Below are 16181 nucleotides of genomic sequence, written 5' to 3'. Positions count from 1 at the left end.
GTGAGTTCCGACGGCGCTGCGGCCTCCGCGCGGGTTCCGAGCCGTGGACGGGGTTGAGGGGGCGGGAGCGGGAACACGTGCGCGAGGCCGCCGCCCCACGCGCGGGGGTGGTCGCGGCTGGCGGGGAGGGGGCGGGGGGCCGCAGGCCGAGTTTCTGGGGCTCCACGGAAAGGCCGGTTTGTTTCGCGGGTGAGGACGGAAATGCCAGGGGCTTCCCGGCAGGTGCCGTGGGCTGGGGCGTGTTGGCGACCACGGTGCCCCCACGCCTGCAAAGGAGCCCGGCCGGAGCCGAAGCCGGTCGCCGGGGTGGCGGGCTGCAGGGTGGGAAGTCGCTGCGGAGTCGTGGGTTAGCGCGCAGATTCGCGCGCGGGGAGGGCTGGTGTTTCTTTTTCCGTAAGAAGTGACGCGTGGTTCCACTGAGAAGTCGCCGCCGCAGACAGCCGGGTTCCGCGAGTGGAAGATAAAATTCCCGAAGAGCGTGCAAAAGCTCGGACCGGCCTGGCCCGGTTCTCTTGGGGATTTTTTTTTTTTTTTTTTGTGATAAGGAGGTTTAGGATTGGGGTGTTTGAGGGTAGCCAAGGGTGTGGGTGAAGCTGCGGGCGAGGAATGATAAAAAGCGTGCAGCAGCCATTGGGAGCGTGGGAGGGGAGATGGGCTTCGGTGCTGACCTGGCAGTGCCCTCGCCGTGCGGTGCTGGAGGAGGCGTGTAACCTCCCTCATTCATGCCGTGTAAGGGGGGGGGGGGGTGAGTGATCTCTACTCCATGCTGGAGGAGGCGTGTAACCTCCCTAATTCATGCCGTGTATAAACGGGGGGCAGTAATCTACTCCATGCTGGAGGAGGCGTGTAACCTCCCTGGCCCTAATTCATGCCGTGTATAAAGGGGGGGCAGTAATCTCTACTCCATGCTGGAGGAGGCGTGTAACCTCCCTAATTCATGCCGTGTATAAGGGGGGGGCAGTAATTTCTACTCCATGTAACGTTACCATGAGGATTCAGCGGGACTTTACGCCTAAAGATGCTGCCCGTGGTCTGGCCATAGAGGCACTTACTAAGGCCAGTGGTGACCGCTTGGAGTGATGGATCGCTACCCCGCGACGTCTCCGATGCTTGAGTAGTGCACCACACGCAGGAAGCACTTGCTGAAGCCTTGAGAGAACCGCGGGTGTGCGAGGTGTGAATGCTGGGACCAGTCTCCCGCGGGTGTGCGAGGTGTGAATGCTGGGACCAGCCTCCCGCGGGTGTGCGAGGTGTGAATGCTGGGACCAGCCTCCCGCGGGTGTGCGAGGTGTGAATGCTGGGACCAGCCTCCCGAGGGTGTGCGAGGTGTGAATGCTGGGACCAGCCTCCCGAGGGTGTGCGAGGTGTGAATGCTGGGACCAGCCTCCCGAGGGTGTGCGAGGTGTGAATGCTGGGACCAGCCTCCCGAGGGTGTGCGAGGTGTGAATGCTGGGACCAGCCTCCCGCGGGTGTGCAAGGTGTGAATGCTGGGACCAGCCTCCCGCGGGTGTGCGAGGTGTGAATGCTGGGACCAGCCTCCCGCGGGTGTGCGAGGTGTGAATGCTGGGACCAGCATCAGCAGGGGACTGATTGAGAGAGAGCTGACAAGTCTGCAGTGGCATTTTCTGCATCCACATTTGTATGGCTTTTCTGTTTTAAAGTGATTTATTAATTTATTTGAAAGGCAGAGCTACAGTTTTTTTTTTTTTTAAATGTCTAGCATGAGAATGATGGATGTGTCGATCAGATTTGCCAGTAGGATGAGTAGCTAATACCTTGGATTTGGAAAAACCTTGGCAACATATATCTGTCTTACACTGTACAAAATATTCTCTTTGTAACATTGGTTTCGGATTATTAAACTGACACCAATTTATTGTAACAAACTTGGAAACATTTAAAAACCCAGCCATAATTAGATGGGCTCAGAGATAGCTACCACTCTTAGCATTTTGATATTGTTCTAGAAAATAACAGCTTAAAACAGGAGTCAGACAGCACAGGTCTCCTGAACAGCTTAGATACGGTTACTGCCTCGTCCTTGTCAGGATGGGGGTGTGGGATGGACATGCCCGGCCAGACCTCACAGCTGCGCTCAGCGTTCCTGGGTGGAAAGAGCCCCGTCTCAGTCCCCGTCCTGACGGGTGGGGTGACGTGTGTGTGTGTGCCTACCATGCAGTCTGGCAGGGAGCAGCCGCTCCGTGCGTTTTCAATGTCAAAGTCATGGCACGGCATCTCAGAGTCTGGGGGCCAGATGGGCTCTGGGGATCTTCTGCCATAATCCCGCTCCCCTGGCAGGGGGGGGGAACGGAGACTCGGAGGGGAGGGACTTGCTGAACGCCACGTGGCTGATTTTCAGTGGAGCCTGGTTGTGTCCTCGCGCCCTCTGCTCACCTGCCGCCTCGCCGTGCCTTGGCCTCTCTGTCTGCTGTTTAGTGCTCCCACAGCCCTTTGGACGTGCCTCTCTTGTGCCCGTACAGGTTGGGATTTATGTTTGCACCAGTCTGTCTTCCACCTGTCTGACTTCTTCAGGGGCCTGGCCAGTCTTTCAGCTTCGCCTCATCAGGACCAGGCCGCCACACGAATGTGCTGTGTGTGCGGGGAGAAGCGCTAACGAGTCGGGTGGCCTCCAGGCTGCAGAAAGGACTCCGCGCGCTCACACGTGTCCACTGAGCACTGACAGGCCTGTGCAGGGAGTTCAGTGCTGTGCCGGAGAGACGGAGTCTCCGGTCCAGCAACGAGTCGCATACAACGCTTGTTTGTGGCCAGTGCTGCAAGGGAGAGGGGGATACGGGTGCCAGGAGGGCCAACAGGAACAGGGAACCGTGACTTTGCTGGGTGGAGAAAGGAGGCGGGAAGGCTCTTGGCTGATAGGCAAGCCTCGGTCCCAAGGGTGCGTGTGGGTTAGCCGGCCAGCGGGAGGGTTGGAGTCCCTAGGGGTGGGGGTAGCACGTGCAAAGGCCCGCAGCAGGGGGACAAAGAGGCCAGATTCTGGAAGGCTTTGTGGATCTTGTTACACTTTTTATTTTGGTCTGAGAGCAGTGGGAAACCTGTCTAAACTATTTCACTTTGCTTGCCTTTCAAGAGATGTTGACAGGGATTCAGGGTGGTAGGGAGGTGCGGGGTGTAAGGGTTTGGGGTCTGTCGTCCGAAGAAGAGGGGAAAGGGAGTTCTCTGTAGGAGGGCTCGTCCCGCACCAGAGGAAGGAGGCTGATTGTGTGTGGCTCTAGAGCGCACACCTCAGACCACAGGTGAACACTGAAGGAGGCAGCTCTCGGCCGAACGTCTGAAACAGCCCCGCGTCCCTGGGATTGGTCAGGAGCGCAGCAGGCTTCCCACTGGTAAAGAGGGGTGCAGGCTGGGGCTGCAAGGCCCCCGTAACTGGTGCTGTGAGTGGTGGGTGTGGCCTTCAGACCGCTGGGTGCCCTGCAGGTCTGTGGGCCTTTGAAGCTGGAGGGACTGCAGGGTTCCTGCCATTTCGTGCTGTCTTGGAGAGGAGGCCACTGATGTGAAACTCGACTTTCTGTTTCTTTAATCTGGAAATTCGTAACCTTGGGACTCTTAAGGTTATGCTAAAAGATGAAATCCGTCAATACTGGCTTTATTAATACTAAATGTTTGAAGGTGTACATATTGATTTACTTTTGTAAGGAATCCTTATGGTTGGGGGCGGGCTGTCACTACTGGTCGCTTAGTCTGAAGTTGACAGTCACGGCCGAGACAAGCCAATGGGTGAAGACGCCACGATTCCAGGCAGACAGGAAAGTAGAGTAGCAAGTGCTGGCCACCGAGGGGTGCTGTCGTGTCCACGTGTAGGCTGGAAGAGACGGCCGGCCAAGGAATAGAGGAACTGGCCATTTCTTCTCCCAGGGGAAGTTTGGACGTCTTGCGTTGAACCACGTGGGTGTCGTGGAAATCAGAAGCAACAGGCAAGAAAGGCCCAGTGGCGCACGGCCTGTAGCCAGGCGGCAGTCAGGCAGGGAGGGCTGTGGGTAACTGTGTAGAGGTGACGGATGGAGCAGAACTCCCGTTTGGAAGGGGAGCAGCGAGCAGGACTGTCTCCAGGGCATCGAGTCTGCAGGAACAGCGGGAGGGGCGGCTGTGGAGCCAGGGCCTGGCTCGAGCCCTGACGCAGGCGTCCGCTTCCGGCAGGGGCTGGGACGCCGCCTCCTGCTCCTCGCTGCTTCCATAGGAAGGGGCAGGCGAGCGAGCATCCTGCCCCTGCCCTCCTGTTCCTGTGCACATGGAGACCGGGGGGGGGTGGGGATTGACTTAGATCCACATTGCACACGGGTGGCTTCACCTTTCCTTTAAAACAGACCCCACTGGCCGCCACGGCAGCTCAAACAGGGTTTCCCCTCCTCCATCGTCACCCTCGTCCTGGTGGTTTAGCAGTTAAGATGGATGACGAGGTCTGGCAGATGAATGAGCTGAGGTGTTTCCTTTTTTTTTTTTTTTTTCCTTCCTTTTGGAAGAGGCTGACTCAGAATCTGGTTGCGAGCCCTCAACTGTTGCTTGGCATGTGGGGCCTGATGATCCTGGGGGGAAGAGATGCAGTTCTGTGGGCAGTCAGGCTTCACGCGGAGGCCTGTCTGCATGGACTGATGCACCTCTCGTTATCTTTCCTTGGGGACACGCAGCAAGCAAAGGCTACCAAGAGGAAGCAGCAAGCGTCCAGCGCGGCTCCCCCAGCAAAATGGAGGAATGAAACATCGCTGCCCCCAGCCGGGAAGACTGCTGTCAGAGACACTGAACGGCCTTTCAGGAGGCGTGCACAGAAGGTGTTTTCTCCCAGGAAGTGTTCAGTTAGCGCAGGTGATGGGGGCCAAGAGGAGAAACCATGCATTAAGACTTCGTCATTGTTTAAAAACAACCCTGAGATCCCAGAGCTGCCCAGGTATGTGCAGGGGCAGGCGGGCCTCGGGGCGCAGGGAGCCCTGTGTTCCACCTTCCTCACTGCTGGCTTGGAACTCACGCCTGGCTTGGTTCACTTTGCAGACCTCAGGTGGAGCAGGCGTGTGAGACGGTGTTCACTCCCGACGCGTTCCAGGAGCTGGGCCTCCACCCACACCTGGTGAGTGTCTTGCGGCATTTTATGGGCCAGGTTTGTCGGGGTGTGTGTTCATTCAGAAAGTCTGAGACGACAGTCCTAGAAGAAGAAATTGCGGGGTGTTTCTCCTGCCTCTGGTCAGCTTACGGGGAGCTCTGCCAGTGTGCAGTCACTCGTCACTGTCTCCTGCGCCCAGGGCCTCCCGTACCTAACGCAGTGCAGCGCGAGACTTTGCTGCCTGAACTTACTACAGTTTCTGGATGGGTGTCTGGTTGGAGCCAGGGGTACTGGCAGATGGCACAGTGACCACAGGAGAGAGAAGTGAGCTGGCGTCTTGCTAGTGAGGGACATGTGCAACGTTTAAAAAAAGGAAGAAGCAGCTATTTAAATGCATTTTCTACAAACAGACACTTTAAAAAAAAGAAGCATGAGTGAGTTTTCCAGACTTACGAGCAAGGAGAGAAAAGAGCCTGTTAGTGTTGAGAAAAATCTGCTTGCTTCGGCTCACAGGGTCCCAGCTGCCCTGCCCTTTCTCTAAGGGTGGGTTCGAGGGCTGGTGTTCTCACTAGAGGTTCAAGCGGGTTTCTCAGCCTGGGGCAGCAGCCGCTGGGGCTGCACAGCTCCTCGCTGTGGCCCTGCTCTGTGTGTTACAGGAGCTTTCACAGCGCCCCGGGCCTGTTCCCCACTCAGTGCCAGTTCACCCCTCCCCTGGTTGCAACAACCAAAGATCTCTCCAGATATTGCCACCAGTGCTCTGGGGCAGGGACCAGAACCACCCCCAGTTGCGAATCCCTCAATTGGAAGAACTTAATTTGATCCTGATAATCACTGTCATCCCAATACTTTCTTCTTTTTTGCATCATTTCCATTAAGTATGTTTATATAAAAAAATTGGTCATCAAAGAAAAATGCTTTTTGTTTTCTCTTTCAGATTTCCACAATAAATACGGTTTTTAAAATGTCTAGTATGACCAGGTAAGTGTTCAAGGCTACTCTTGGTTTTCCTGGGGCTGAAGTGGGTGTAACCAGATGACAGGCGGTTATCTGTGGCGGGTGCGGTGGATCTGGGTCTTGGTGTTAGAAAACAGTGCCAGGTTATCGGCAGTTGTGAGCTGCACGCAGCTCTTAGCCTCTCGGCTTCCTGCCTGTGGAGAGGAGAGAGGGGTTTCCTCCAGTCTGTTCCCTGCTCTACCCTGTGTGGGTGTTTGGCTCGGAGGATCCGCTGTTGTCTGCTTCCCTGAAAAGAACTGGCCAGAAGACAGAATTTGGTCACGTTATTTCTTAGTTTGGGAATTGGGGTCAGCCAAAAGGCAGGAGGGAATATTTGGCTGGAGGTAGTGGAATACCAAAGATCGTTTGAGATGTTTGTTAGTGATGAGTCCTGGAAAGCAGAGAGAAGGTGTGGGGGAGACGAGGGTCCCCACTTGGTGCACGAAGGCTTTGTTAATGGTCACTCTTCAGAAGTTAGGTCAGGAAGAACACTGAAGACTGTGGAGCCCCCAGCAGTTGCTTTTGTTTGTTGTATCAACCAAGTTTAAGAGATTTCTGTGGAAACAAATCGCAGTGTGTCCTTAACATGTCTTGGAGTAAGCTGATGGCTGCCTGGGTCTGCCTGCTTCCCTTTGCTGTTCACAGGGAGATCCCAGTATTGCACTGGGCTGTGCTCCCTGCTCCTGGTAGAAGGCAAGAGAGCATCTGGTACATTTTTACGATAATTCTGGTTTTTCTCTCTTGTCTGATTTTTAATTTTTTAGAAATTTATTTGAGGGACTGAGAGAGCTCCCATCCTCTGATTTACTCTCCAAATGCCCACAACAGCCAGGGCTGGGCCAGAGCCTCAGCCTCCTGGCAGGAATGCAGTGCCCGTCTCCCACCTGGGTGACAGGAAGCCAAATACTTGGGCCGTCACTGCCGCCTCCCAGGGTCTGCTTGGAGAGCTGGAGTCAGACGCCAGAGCCGGGCACTCTAGATAGGACGCGGGTGTTGTAACCCCCAGACCAAGTGCTTGGTCCTTGTCCAGTTTTCTCAAAAATGAGCTTAATGAAATGGCCAGTCTCTGTCTTGCGTCACTATTTTCAGCTACGTTCCAGAAACTTAGCTAGCATTTTATCAAACGTCTCTTAGCACCGTTGCTTGAATGTTTGAGTAACTCGTAGGGTGGGAGTTGCTGGGGAGTCAGCATGGGGCTGTTGCGTTGTGCGTACCCTGTGTGTCTGTCTGTACCCTGTATGTCTGTCTGTGAACACAACTGGGTAACCTGTTTTATGTAAGATGTGCTTTTTCTTTTGGGCGGCCCAAGTGTTCAGAAGCGCAGTATCCCTGTGTTGCTAGAAGGCAGAGATGCTCTGGTGAGATCCCAGACGGGCTCAGGTGAGTCATCGTTTGGTGTGCCCTTCGTCCTGTGGTTCCCAGGACCCCGGTCTTGCAGTAGAAATCCACAGTGTGGTGGTGGTGGTGCTGGGTGTTGTGTTTTGTCTGGGCGAGGAAGGCCATGCTTACTCTCGATGAGTGCCCTGAATTTGTTCCCACAGAAAAATGAAGGGACCCCAGCGGTGCCATGATCAGGACTGGTTAGGAAGTGGTCACTTGTGCTGTTGGCTCCCGGGCCTCGCTCCAGCGGGCAATGGCTGTTCCTTCTGGTGCGAAGCAGAGCTCTGGCATGAGTGTGTGCTGGCTGGAGGCTAGGGTGAGCTCGAGGATGGAGCGCTAGGTTCCAGACCCCTGTGGGCTTGCCCTCTGCCTGACCGGCACGCTCAGCGGCAGCCCACCTGTTTTCCACTCCCGCCAGGGTGCACACCCAACGGTTTTTGCCTTCTGCTGGCCGTTAGAGGCCGGCTCCAGGATCCAACTTGAGTGTGATCCCATCAGTGCCACAGAGGACATTTTACTGACCACTGAAGCTTGACTTGGTCATTAAGGAAGATTGTAGAGGAGGAATTGCCTTTTTTTTGTTTGTTTAAATATTTATTTATTTATTTGAAAGGCAGAGTTACAGAGAAGCAGAAGCAGAGAAAGAGAGAGGTCTTCCATCCGCTGGTTCACTCCCCAGATGGTCACAACAGCTGGAGTTGTACCAATCCAAAGCCAGGAGCCAGGAATTTCTCCTGGGTCTCCCACATGAGTACAGGGGCCCAAGGACCTGGGCCATCTTCGAAAGCTTTCCAAGGCCACAGAATAGAGCTGGATCAGAAGTGGAGCAGCCGGGACTCGAACCCGTGCCCATATGGGATGCCAGCACTGTAGGCGGTGGCTTTACCCACTTCACTCACTATAGCACCGGCCCCCAATTTTTTTTTTTTTTTTTAAAAGATCTGTTTACTTGAAGGACAAAGTGGCAGAGAGAGAGAGAGATCTTCTGGCAGCTGGTTTACTCCCTCAGTGGCCGTGACAGCCAAGTCTGGGCCAGGTCAAAACCAGGAGCAAGGAACTCCATCCAGGTCTCATACATGGGTGGCAGGAACTCCTTCCCAGGGGCATTAACAGGAAGCTGGATCAGAAGCCGAGTAGCCAGGACTAAAGCTGTCTTCTGCAGACAAACACCAAGTTGACCTGTTGTGTGTTGTTGATCTCCCCTGTTAGATGGATAAAGGGGCTGAAAGTTAGATTTTTGAGGAGCCTGACTTCACGAGTTAAGTTGGGCGCCAGGAGCAGCAGGTGAAGGCCCTTGTTCCCTCTGCTGCATGTGTGATGTGCAGGTTTTCCCTGTCCCCAGAATCTGGTGCCGTCCCGAGCTAGAGGAGCCCGCTTCCTTTATGACCTTGACTCTTCCTAGATCTGCAGGGTGTGCGATTTTACTGATTTTGCTCTTTTTTTAAAGGGAAAACTCTTGCTTATTGCATCCCTGTGGTCCAGTCTCTTCAAGCAATGCCGTCAAAAATACAGGTGAATGTAAACATGTTTTTCTGTTTCTGTTTATAGTGCATTAGCAACCATCACACTGAGCTGTGGAGTGGCGTCAGATATGAGAGAATGTGTTTTCATTTACCATTGTTTTCTTTCCTTTTTGTGTTTCTTTTAAACATTTATTTATTTATTTGAGAGGCAGAGATATAGAGAGAAGGAGCGGGAGAGACAGAGATCTTCCATCTGCTGATTTACTCCCTATGTGACCACAGCAGCTGGGTCTGGGCCAGGTCGGAGCCAGGAGCCAGGACCCGTGAGCTTCTTCCTGGTCTTCCACATGGGTGCAGAGGCCCAAGCACTTGGGCCATCTTCCACTGCACATTAGCAGGGAGCTGGATCAGAAGTGGAGCAGCCGGGACTCCAGCTGGCATCCATAGGGGATGCTGGCAACATGAGCAGAGGCTTAACCTTCTGTGTCACAGTTCCAGTCCCCTAATGTTGTTTTCTTAATATATTTATTCATTGACTGCATCTAAAGACTGGGTTGCAGAATTAGAAGTCTATTAAGGGGCTGGCACTGTGGTGTAGCAGGTGAAGCCACCACCTGCAGAGCCAGCATCCCATGTGGGCATCATTTCGAATCCCAGCTGCTCCACTTCCAATCCAAGTCTGCCATGGCCTGGGAAAGCAGTAGAAGATGGCCCAAGTCCTTGGGCCTCTGCACCCATGTGGGAAACTCAGAAGAGGCTCCTGGCTTTGGATTGGCCCAGCTTCAGCTGTTGCAGCCATTTGGAGAGTGAACCAGCAATGAAAGAATTTTTCTCTCTCTTTCTCTCTTCTCTCTCTCTGCCTCTCTGTAACTCTGCCTTTCAAGTAAATAAATGAATCTCTTAAGAAAAAGAAGTATATGAGCCGGCGCCGTGGCTCAATAGGCTAATCCTCCACCTTGCGGCGCTGGCACACCGGGTTCTAGTCCCGGTCGGGGCACCGGATTCTGTCCCGGTTGCCCCTCTTCCAGGCCAGCTCTCTGCTATGGCCAGGGAGTGCAGTGGAGGATGGCCCAGGTGCTTGGGCCCTGCACCCCATGGGAGACCAGGAAAAGCACCTGGATCCTGGCTCCTGCCATCGATCAGCGCGGTGCGCCGGCTGCAGCGGCAGCCATTGGAGGGTGAACCAACGGCAAAAGGAAGACCTTTCTCTCTCTGTCTCTCTCTCACTGTCCACTCTGCCTGTCAAAAAAAAAAAAAAAAAAAAAAAAAAAAGAAAAAGAAGTATATTAAGCCTACCTGAGATGTGAATGACAAATATCATCCATGAAGTAAAATATCCATGAGTCCAGCTTGCCATAAATATAATCAAATGAACAAATGGGGATGAATTCCAGCAAGTAAATGTGGAAGTGATGTCGAGAGAAAATCACCGTTTGGCAGATGCCACAGTGAAACTGTTTCAGGCATGAATCATCATAGATACTGAAATAAGGTGGAATGATCTTATAGTCTCAAGGGGTTTCCATGTAGGACGCTTCTTGGTTACAAAGGGAAGCCAGCGGCTTGCAGCTGGGAGGCCAGCCTGCTCCCGCGGCCTTCACCGAGTGCTCGCAGTGGGCGTCCCCGGTGCTGAGCCTCCTGGTAGGCAGTGCTGAGGAGGACACTGCCTCTCTGTTTCCTTGCAAAAAATGCAGACCAGAATGCACCTGCAGGGGAGCACCTGACAAACCTCGATCAAGGAGCACTCTGCAGAATAGCCGGGCAGGGGTCTTCAAGGTGTTGAGTCCTAAATTCAGACAAGAAATACTGACGAACTGCTCCAGACTGAAATGAGAGACAACAGCGAGATGCAGTGCGCTGGACCTAGAGTGCACTGATCTGGAAATAGGGCATGCGTAGGTCAGTGGATATTTGATTAAGATCTACAGATTAGGCCGGCGCCGCGGCTCACTAGGCTAATCCTCTGCCTGCCGCGCTGGAACTCCGGGTTCTAGTCCTGGTTGGGGCACCGGTTCCGTCCTGGTTGCTCCTCTTCCAGTCCAGCTCTATGCTGTGGCCCGGGAAGGATGGCCACAAGTGCTTGGGCCCTGCACCTGTGTGGAAGACCAGGAGGAAGAACCTGGCTCCTGGCTTCGGATTGGCGCAGCGCCGTCCATAGCGGCCATTTCGGGGGTGAACCAATGGAAGGAAGACCTTTCTCTCTCTCTCACCCTCACTCTCCCTCTCACTAACTGCCTGTCAAAAAAAAAAAAAAAAAAAAAGATCTATAGATTAGTAATATGGATCAATGTTAATGTCCTGGTTTTGATAATTACAATATAGTTTTCATAATTTCTGACATGCGTGGAGACTAGAGTGAGAGTATTTAAGAATTCCTTGTACTATTTTTGGCAATTTCTTACAAGTCTGAAATTATTTCAAAGTGAGTAGGTTGAGGCATTTTAAAAATCAATCTTTTTCTTTTTTTTTTTAAGATGTGTTTGTTTATTTGAAAGGTAGAAATGCAGAGAGATGAGAGATCAGTCTTCCATCTGCTGGTTCATTCCCCCAGATGGCTGCAACAGCCAGGGCTGGGCCAGGCTGGAGCAGGAGCAGGAGCTTCTTCCAGGTCTCCCTGCTGGGTGCAGGGGCCCAGCACTTGGGCCATCTTCCACTGCTTCCCCAGGCACACTAAAAGGGAGCAGGATCAGAAGTGGAGCAGCGGGACTCGACTCGGAGCCATGTGGGATGCCAGCACTGCAGGCGGATGCTAACCTTCTGTGCCGCAGTGCCAGCCCCCTAAAAATCAGCTTTCAAAAGCCCTACACAGTCATCCAGATGATGGAGATCCACACAGCCGTTAAAAGTGGCATTTTGAACTGGGTTTGGCACAGCAGTGACGTCACCGTTTGGGATACCTGTATCCCTGATCGGGACCGGATTGAATCTCAGCTGCTCCGCTTCTATCCAGCTTCCTGCTAGTGTGCATTCCGAGGCAGCAGTGACGGCTGAAGTGCCTGGTCCTGCCACCCACAGAGGAGCTCAGACTGCGGTCCCGGCTCCTGGCTTTGGTCTGGTCCAGCTGTGCTGTTGCCAGCTTCAGGGAGTGAGTAGCAGGTGGAAGATCTGTCTCTCTGTCTCTGCCTTTCAGGTAAAAACAGTGAAAGTAAATAAAATTTAAACGTGAAGTTTTTTTTTCAGTTATTACTTGCAAACTTGAGCTTCTGTTCTTGCCACGTTAATTAAAGAAAGGCAGATTACAAAACAGTGTGATCCTATTAACTCCGGTTTCATAAATAATAGTTTATGTCTATATAGACATAAAGAAGTAGAATACTTGGCAAATTGTTAATATTGGTTTTCCCTGAGGTGGATAAATGAGGAATTTTATTTCCTGGAGGAAACTGATTTACTTTCTCATTACACACTTTACAGTGAGATAATTCATGTAAAGTGTTTAGCATTGTCCCTGGCACATAGTTAGAGAAGAATAAATGTGAGTTATTGTCATCACGCAGTGAAGTCTCATCCACGCACACACTCCAGAAGAACTTGTTGCCAGTGGAGGTTTTTCTTCACTCCAGGCTGGAGAGTCTGAGCTGGAATGGGAGTATCTGAGCTAGAATGGGAGTATCTGAGCTAGAATGGGAGTATCTGAGCTGGAATGGGAGTATCTGAGCTAGAATGGGAGTATCTGAGCTGGAATGGGTCCTACAGTTGTAGCCCGACTCTGCCTGGCTCATCACCATTACCATCATCACCACCACCAGCACCACCAGTACCATTACCACCATCACCATCACCATCACCACCACCACCACCACCACCAGTACCACCAGTACCACCAGTACCACTACCACCATCACCACCATTACCACCATCACCACCACCACCATCACCACCATTACCACCATCACCACCACCACCATCACCACCATTACCATCATCACCAGCACCACCATCACCACCACCAGTACCATCACCACCACCACCATCACCACCATTACCACCATCACCACCACCATCACCACCACCATTACCATCATCACCACCAGTACCATCACCACCACCACCATCACCACCACCATTACCATCATCACCACCACCACCAGTACCACCACCATCACCAACATCACCATTACCACCACCACCATCACCACCACCACCATCATCACCACCAGCACCACCACCACCACTACCACCATCACCAGCACCACGATCACCACCACTACCACCAGCAGCACCACTACCACCATCACCAGCACCACCACCACGATCACCACCATTACCATTACCACCACCACCATCATCACCACCATCACCATCATTACCATCACCAGCACCATCACCACCACCACCAGCAGCATCATCACCACCATTACCATCACCACCGGCACCACCACCACCAGCACCCAGCAGCAGCAGCAGCAGCAGCAGGGTCTTGTGGCTGCTCTGAACAACAGTAATTTGATTTATTTTGCTGAAAACCATTGACCATGTCGTGTTTTATTTGTGGAATTAGGAGGGTATTTCATTCAGAGAGTTAATGGAAAATAGAATTAAAAGATAACGCACATCTCCCATGAACTTTGTGAAGACGCCTTGTGTCTTTGGACATCAGTAACGGGCCGTCTGCCAAAGACCGCGTGTTCTGCGGAGCCCTGGTCCCAGCCCCAGGTGGCTCCCTTACTTCCAGCTGTGCTCAGTGCAGTCCTCGGAGTCCCAGGAGGAGCGTCCCTGGGGGAGCAGCACGTCCAGGCGCTCGAGGGCAGTCGAGTCCCGCGTCTGCGTCCGCAGGCCTGCAGCTGCGTGGGCCCTGGTTCCTTCAGCAGCGCGTCCTCCCTTCCCTCTCTCGGGCCCTGTGAGGCACCGACTTTCCTTCCTCCTCCTCCGTGTCGTGACAGCTCTTGAAATGTCAGAGCCCCCTCGCGTCACACAGCGGCATGTTGGTAGCGCTGTGCTAACATGTTTACCGTTCCTGGCTGGGGCTCCTGTGTAGTCTCACAGGTTGGTGTTGGGTACAGACTGAATTTCAAATCTCTCTCTCCTTTTGGGTAAATATTTCCCATGCAAAACATGAACACCACGCGAGTAATTGGATTTGCTGCTGAGTCTGCCCCCGCCTTCACACGCTCATCTGTGCACCGGCGATGTGCAAGGCACTGTTGACCCAGGGGCCTGCGTCAGAGTGCTTGGGTTTCTCTTTCTTTAATTATTATTTGTTACATACAGTTGTATGTGGTTTAAAAATTGAGAGTACCAAACATACGCGTGGTGAAAGTGAGTCATTCTGCTCTCCCTTACCCCGTGGCCTCGGGTGCCCGTGTGGACCTGCGTGCGCGCAGTTCCTCTCCCCGCTTTGCCGTGACGCTTGCTTTCTGAGACTCACAGTACGCGCGGTGTCCTCTGCCTCGCCCTCCGCCATCTAGCGCTGCCTGGTGGTTTTGAGTGGCTGCTTAGTGGGAGTCCATTGCGTGTTTGTGCCGTGACTTACTGAGTCATTCCCTCCTGAGTAGGTGGGATTTTCATCGTGTCCATTATTTTGCCACAAACAAGACTGCTACAAATACAATCTGTAGATATTCTACAGCTTGCTTTGTTCACACATACGTATTTGCAGTATAGTTTACATTTTCATTTTAGTAGGTAATGCCAGGTTTGACTTTTAAATCATTGTACAGGCCTGCACTCCCACCAACCGTGTATAGGAGTTCCTGGTTGCTCATGCCCTCATCAACACTCTCAGCCATTTTATTTTTGCTCATTTAATGGCAAAAGGGAAAAATACTTTATCATAGTTTCAGTTTGAATATCTCTTAGGAGCAAAATTGAACTTCTTTTCTTGTGTGAAAGTGTGTGTAGTAACTAGTGTTTTGAATTCTTATTTCCGTAGATCTGCTGTTAATGGGTTTTATCCTTCTTTCTCGAATTTTCGCTTGGGTTGTAGACTTTGTAAGTTGGAAGATTAGCCCTTCTGTCTAAGACTGCTTTGTTTGCCCCCAGTGTCATTTGACTCATGCTTTGGTTTTAGTTATTATTTTTCCATAGTAAAATTTTCAATTTTTATGGGACAAAACGTGTTGGTGTTTCTTTTACGGTTTCTGAGTGTTGTGTGCTCTATAAAAAAGGTCATTTTAGTTCCAGCTTTATTTTTCTAGCTTTTTCCTCAAAGCTCTTTTGAATAATCCATCTCTCTCCTACTAATACAAAATGGCCCTTACATTATTCCATAAATTTGCCTGTCTTTGATTCTGTTCTCGATTCTGTTTGCTGTTGAGATCTCTATTTATGTGCCAGTATCATTTTTTAAACTACCAAAGCTTTAAATTATTTTGATATCTAATATGCTTTTCATAAATGTCTTGGTTATGTTTGCAAATTTTTTAAAGAAATTAAAGCCTTTTTTAAAAGATTTTATTTATTTATTTAAAAGGCAGAGTTACAGAGAGGCAGAGAGAGAGAGAGAGAGGTCTTCCATCCACTGGTTCACTCCCCAGATGGCCATAATGGCTGCAACTGCGCCAATCCGAAGCCAGGAACTGCTTCTGGGTCTCCTACATGGGTGCAGGGGCCCAAGCACTTGGGCCATCTTCTGCTTTCCCAGGCCATAGTAGAGAGCTGGATTAAAAGTGGAGCAGCTGGGACTCAAACCAGTGCCCATATGGGATGCTGGCTTTACTGACATCAAGTGGCGGCTTTACCCGCTATGCCACAGCGCTGGCCCCAATGTTTTTGCAAATTTATTTTTTTCTTAGGAACTTTGAAATCAGCTTGTCTAGTTACATATTTTATATGTGCTGTGTACATGTGTACATACTTATGGTGTCTCGTACAATATTCATGGATTGGTTTAAAATAATTAGTTCATTTTTAATATTGATGTAGGCCACATCATTCCATTTACTCAGATTTTATTTTATGCTCCTCAGAGGTGTTTTAAAAGTTTCCTCGTATAGAATTTGTACACTTTGGCTAAGCTTTTTTTTTTATCTTTTTTGTTGCTGTTAGAACTGTGGGTTCTTCTCTCGCTGCATTTTCTGGCATTCTGTGTTAGAAGACTGTTGATGTCTTAGGTTAATGTTGCGTTCAGCCACCTGACTGCAGTCTCTTACTTGTGGTAGATTTTCAGCTGAGGTCGTATCGTGCTGTCTGCTAACGTGAGTTTGTGTGTCTCCACTGTTGCACGGCTTGTTTCTTTGTCTTGCCTGATTGCATGGTCCAGGACCTCCACAACAGTGTTCTGTGGTGCTGAGGGTGCCGGGCGTTCTTGTCTCCTGATGTCTACAGCCAGCTGCCTGCAGCTCCGTCGTCTGGAGTCT

General features: G+C 51.6%; 1 protein-coding gene across 1 annotated transcript in view; it reads left to right on the top strand.

The window, feature by feature from the left end:
- Positions 1 to 16181, top strand: part of DDX31 (DEAD-box helicase 31) — a 69042-nt gene that overhangs the window by 530 nt on the left and 52331 nt on the right. The window contains exons 2-6 of the mRNA XM_051835359.2: positions 4641 to 4897; positions 4999 to 5074; positions 5982 to 6025; positions 7350 to 7420; positions 8868 to 8932. Of these exons, the coding sequence (XP_051691319.2) occupies positions 4641 to 4897; positions 4999 to 5074; positions 5982 to 6025; positions 7350 to 7420; positions 8868 to 8932 (513 nt within the window). The remainder of the gene's footprint in view (positions 1 to 4640; positions 4898 to 4998; positions 5075 to 5981; positions 6026 to 7349; positions 7421 to 8867; positions 8933 to 16181) is intronic.

This window comes from Oryctolagus cuniculus, chromosome 1 (assembly GCF_964237555.1).
Source record: "Oryctolagus cuniculus chromosome 1, mOryCun1.1, whole genome shotgun sequence".
Lineage (NCBI taxonomy): Eukaryota > Metazoa > Chordata > Mammalia > Lagomorpha > Leporidae > Oryctolagus > Oryctolagus cuniculus.
The sequence above is the reverse complement of the archived record's forward strand: the minus strand, read 5'-3'. Positions and strand labels throughout refer to the sequence as shown.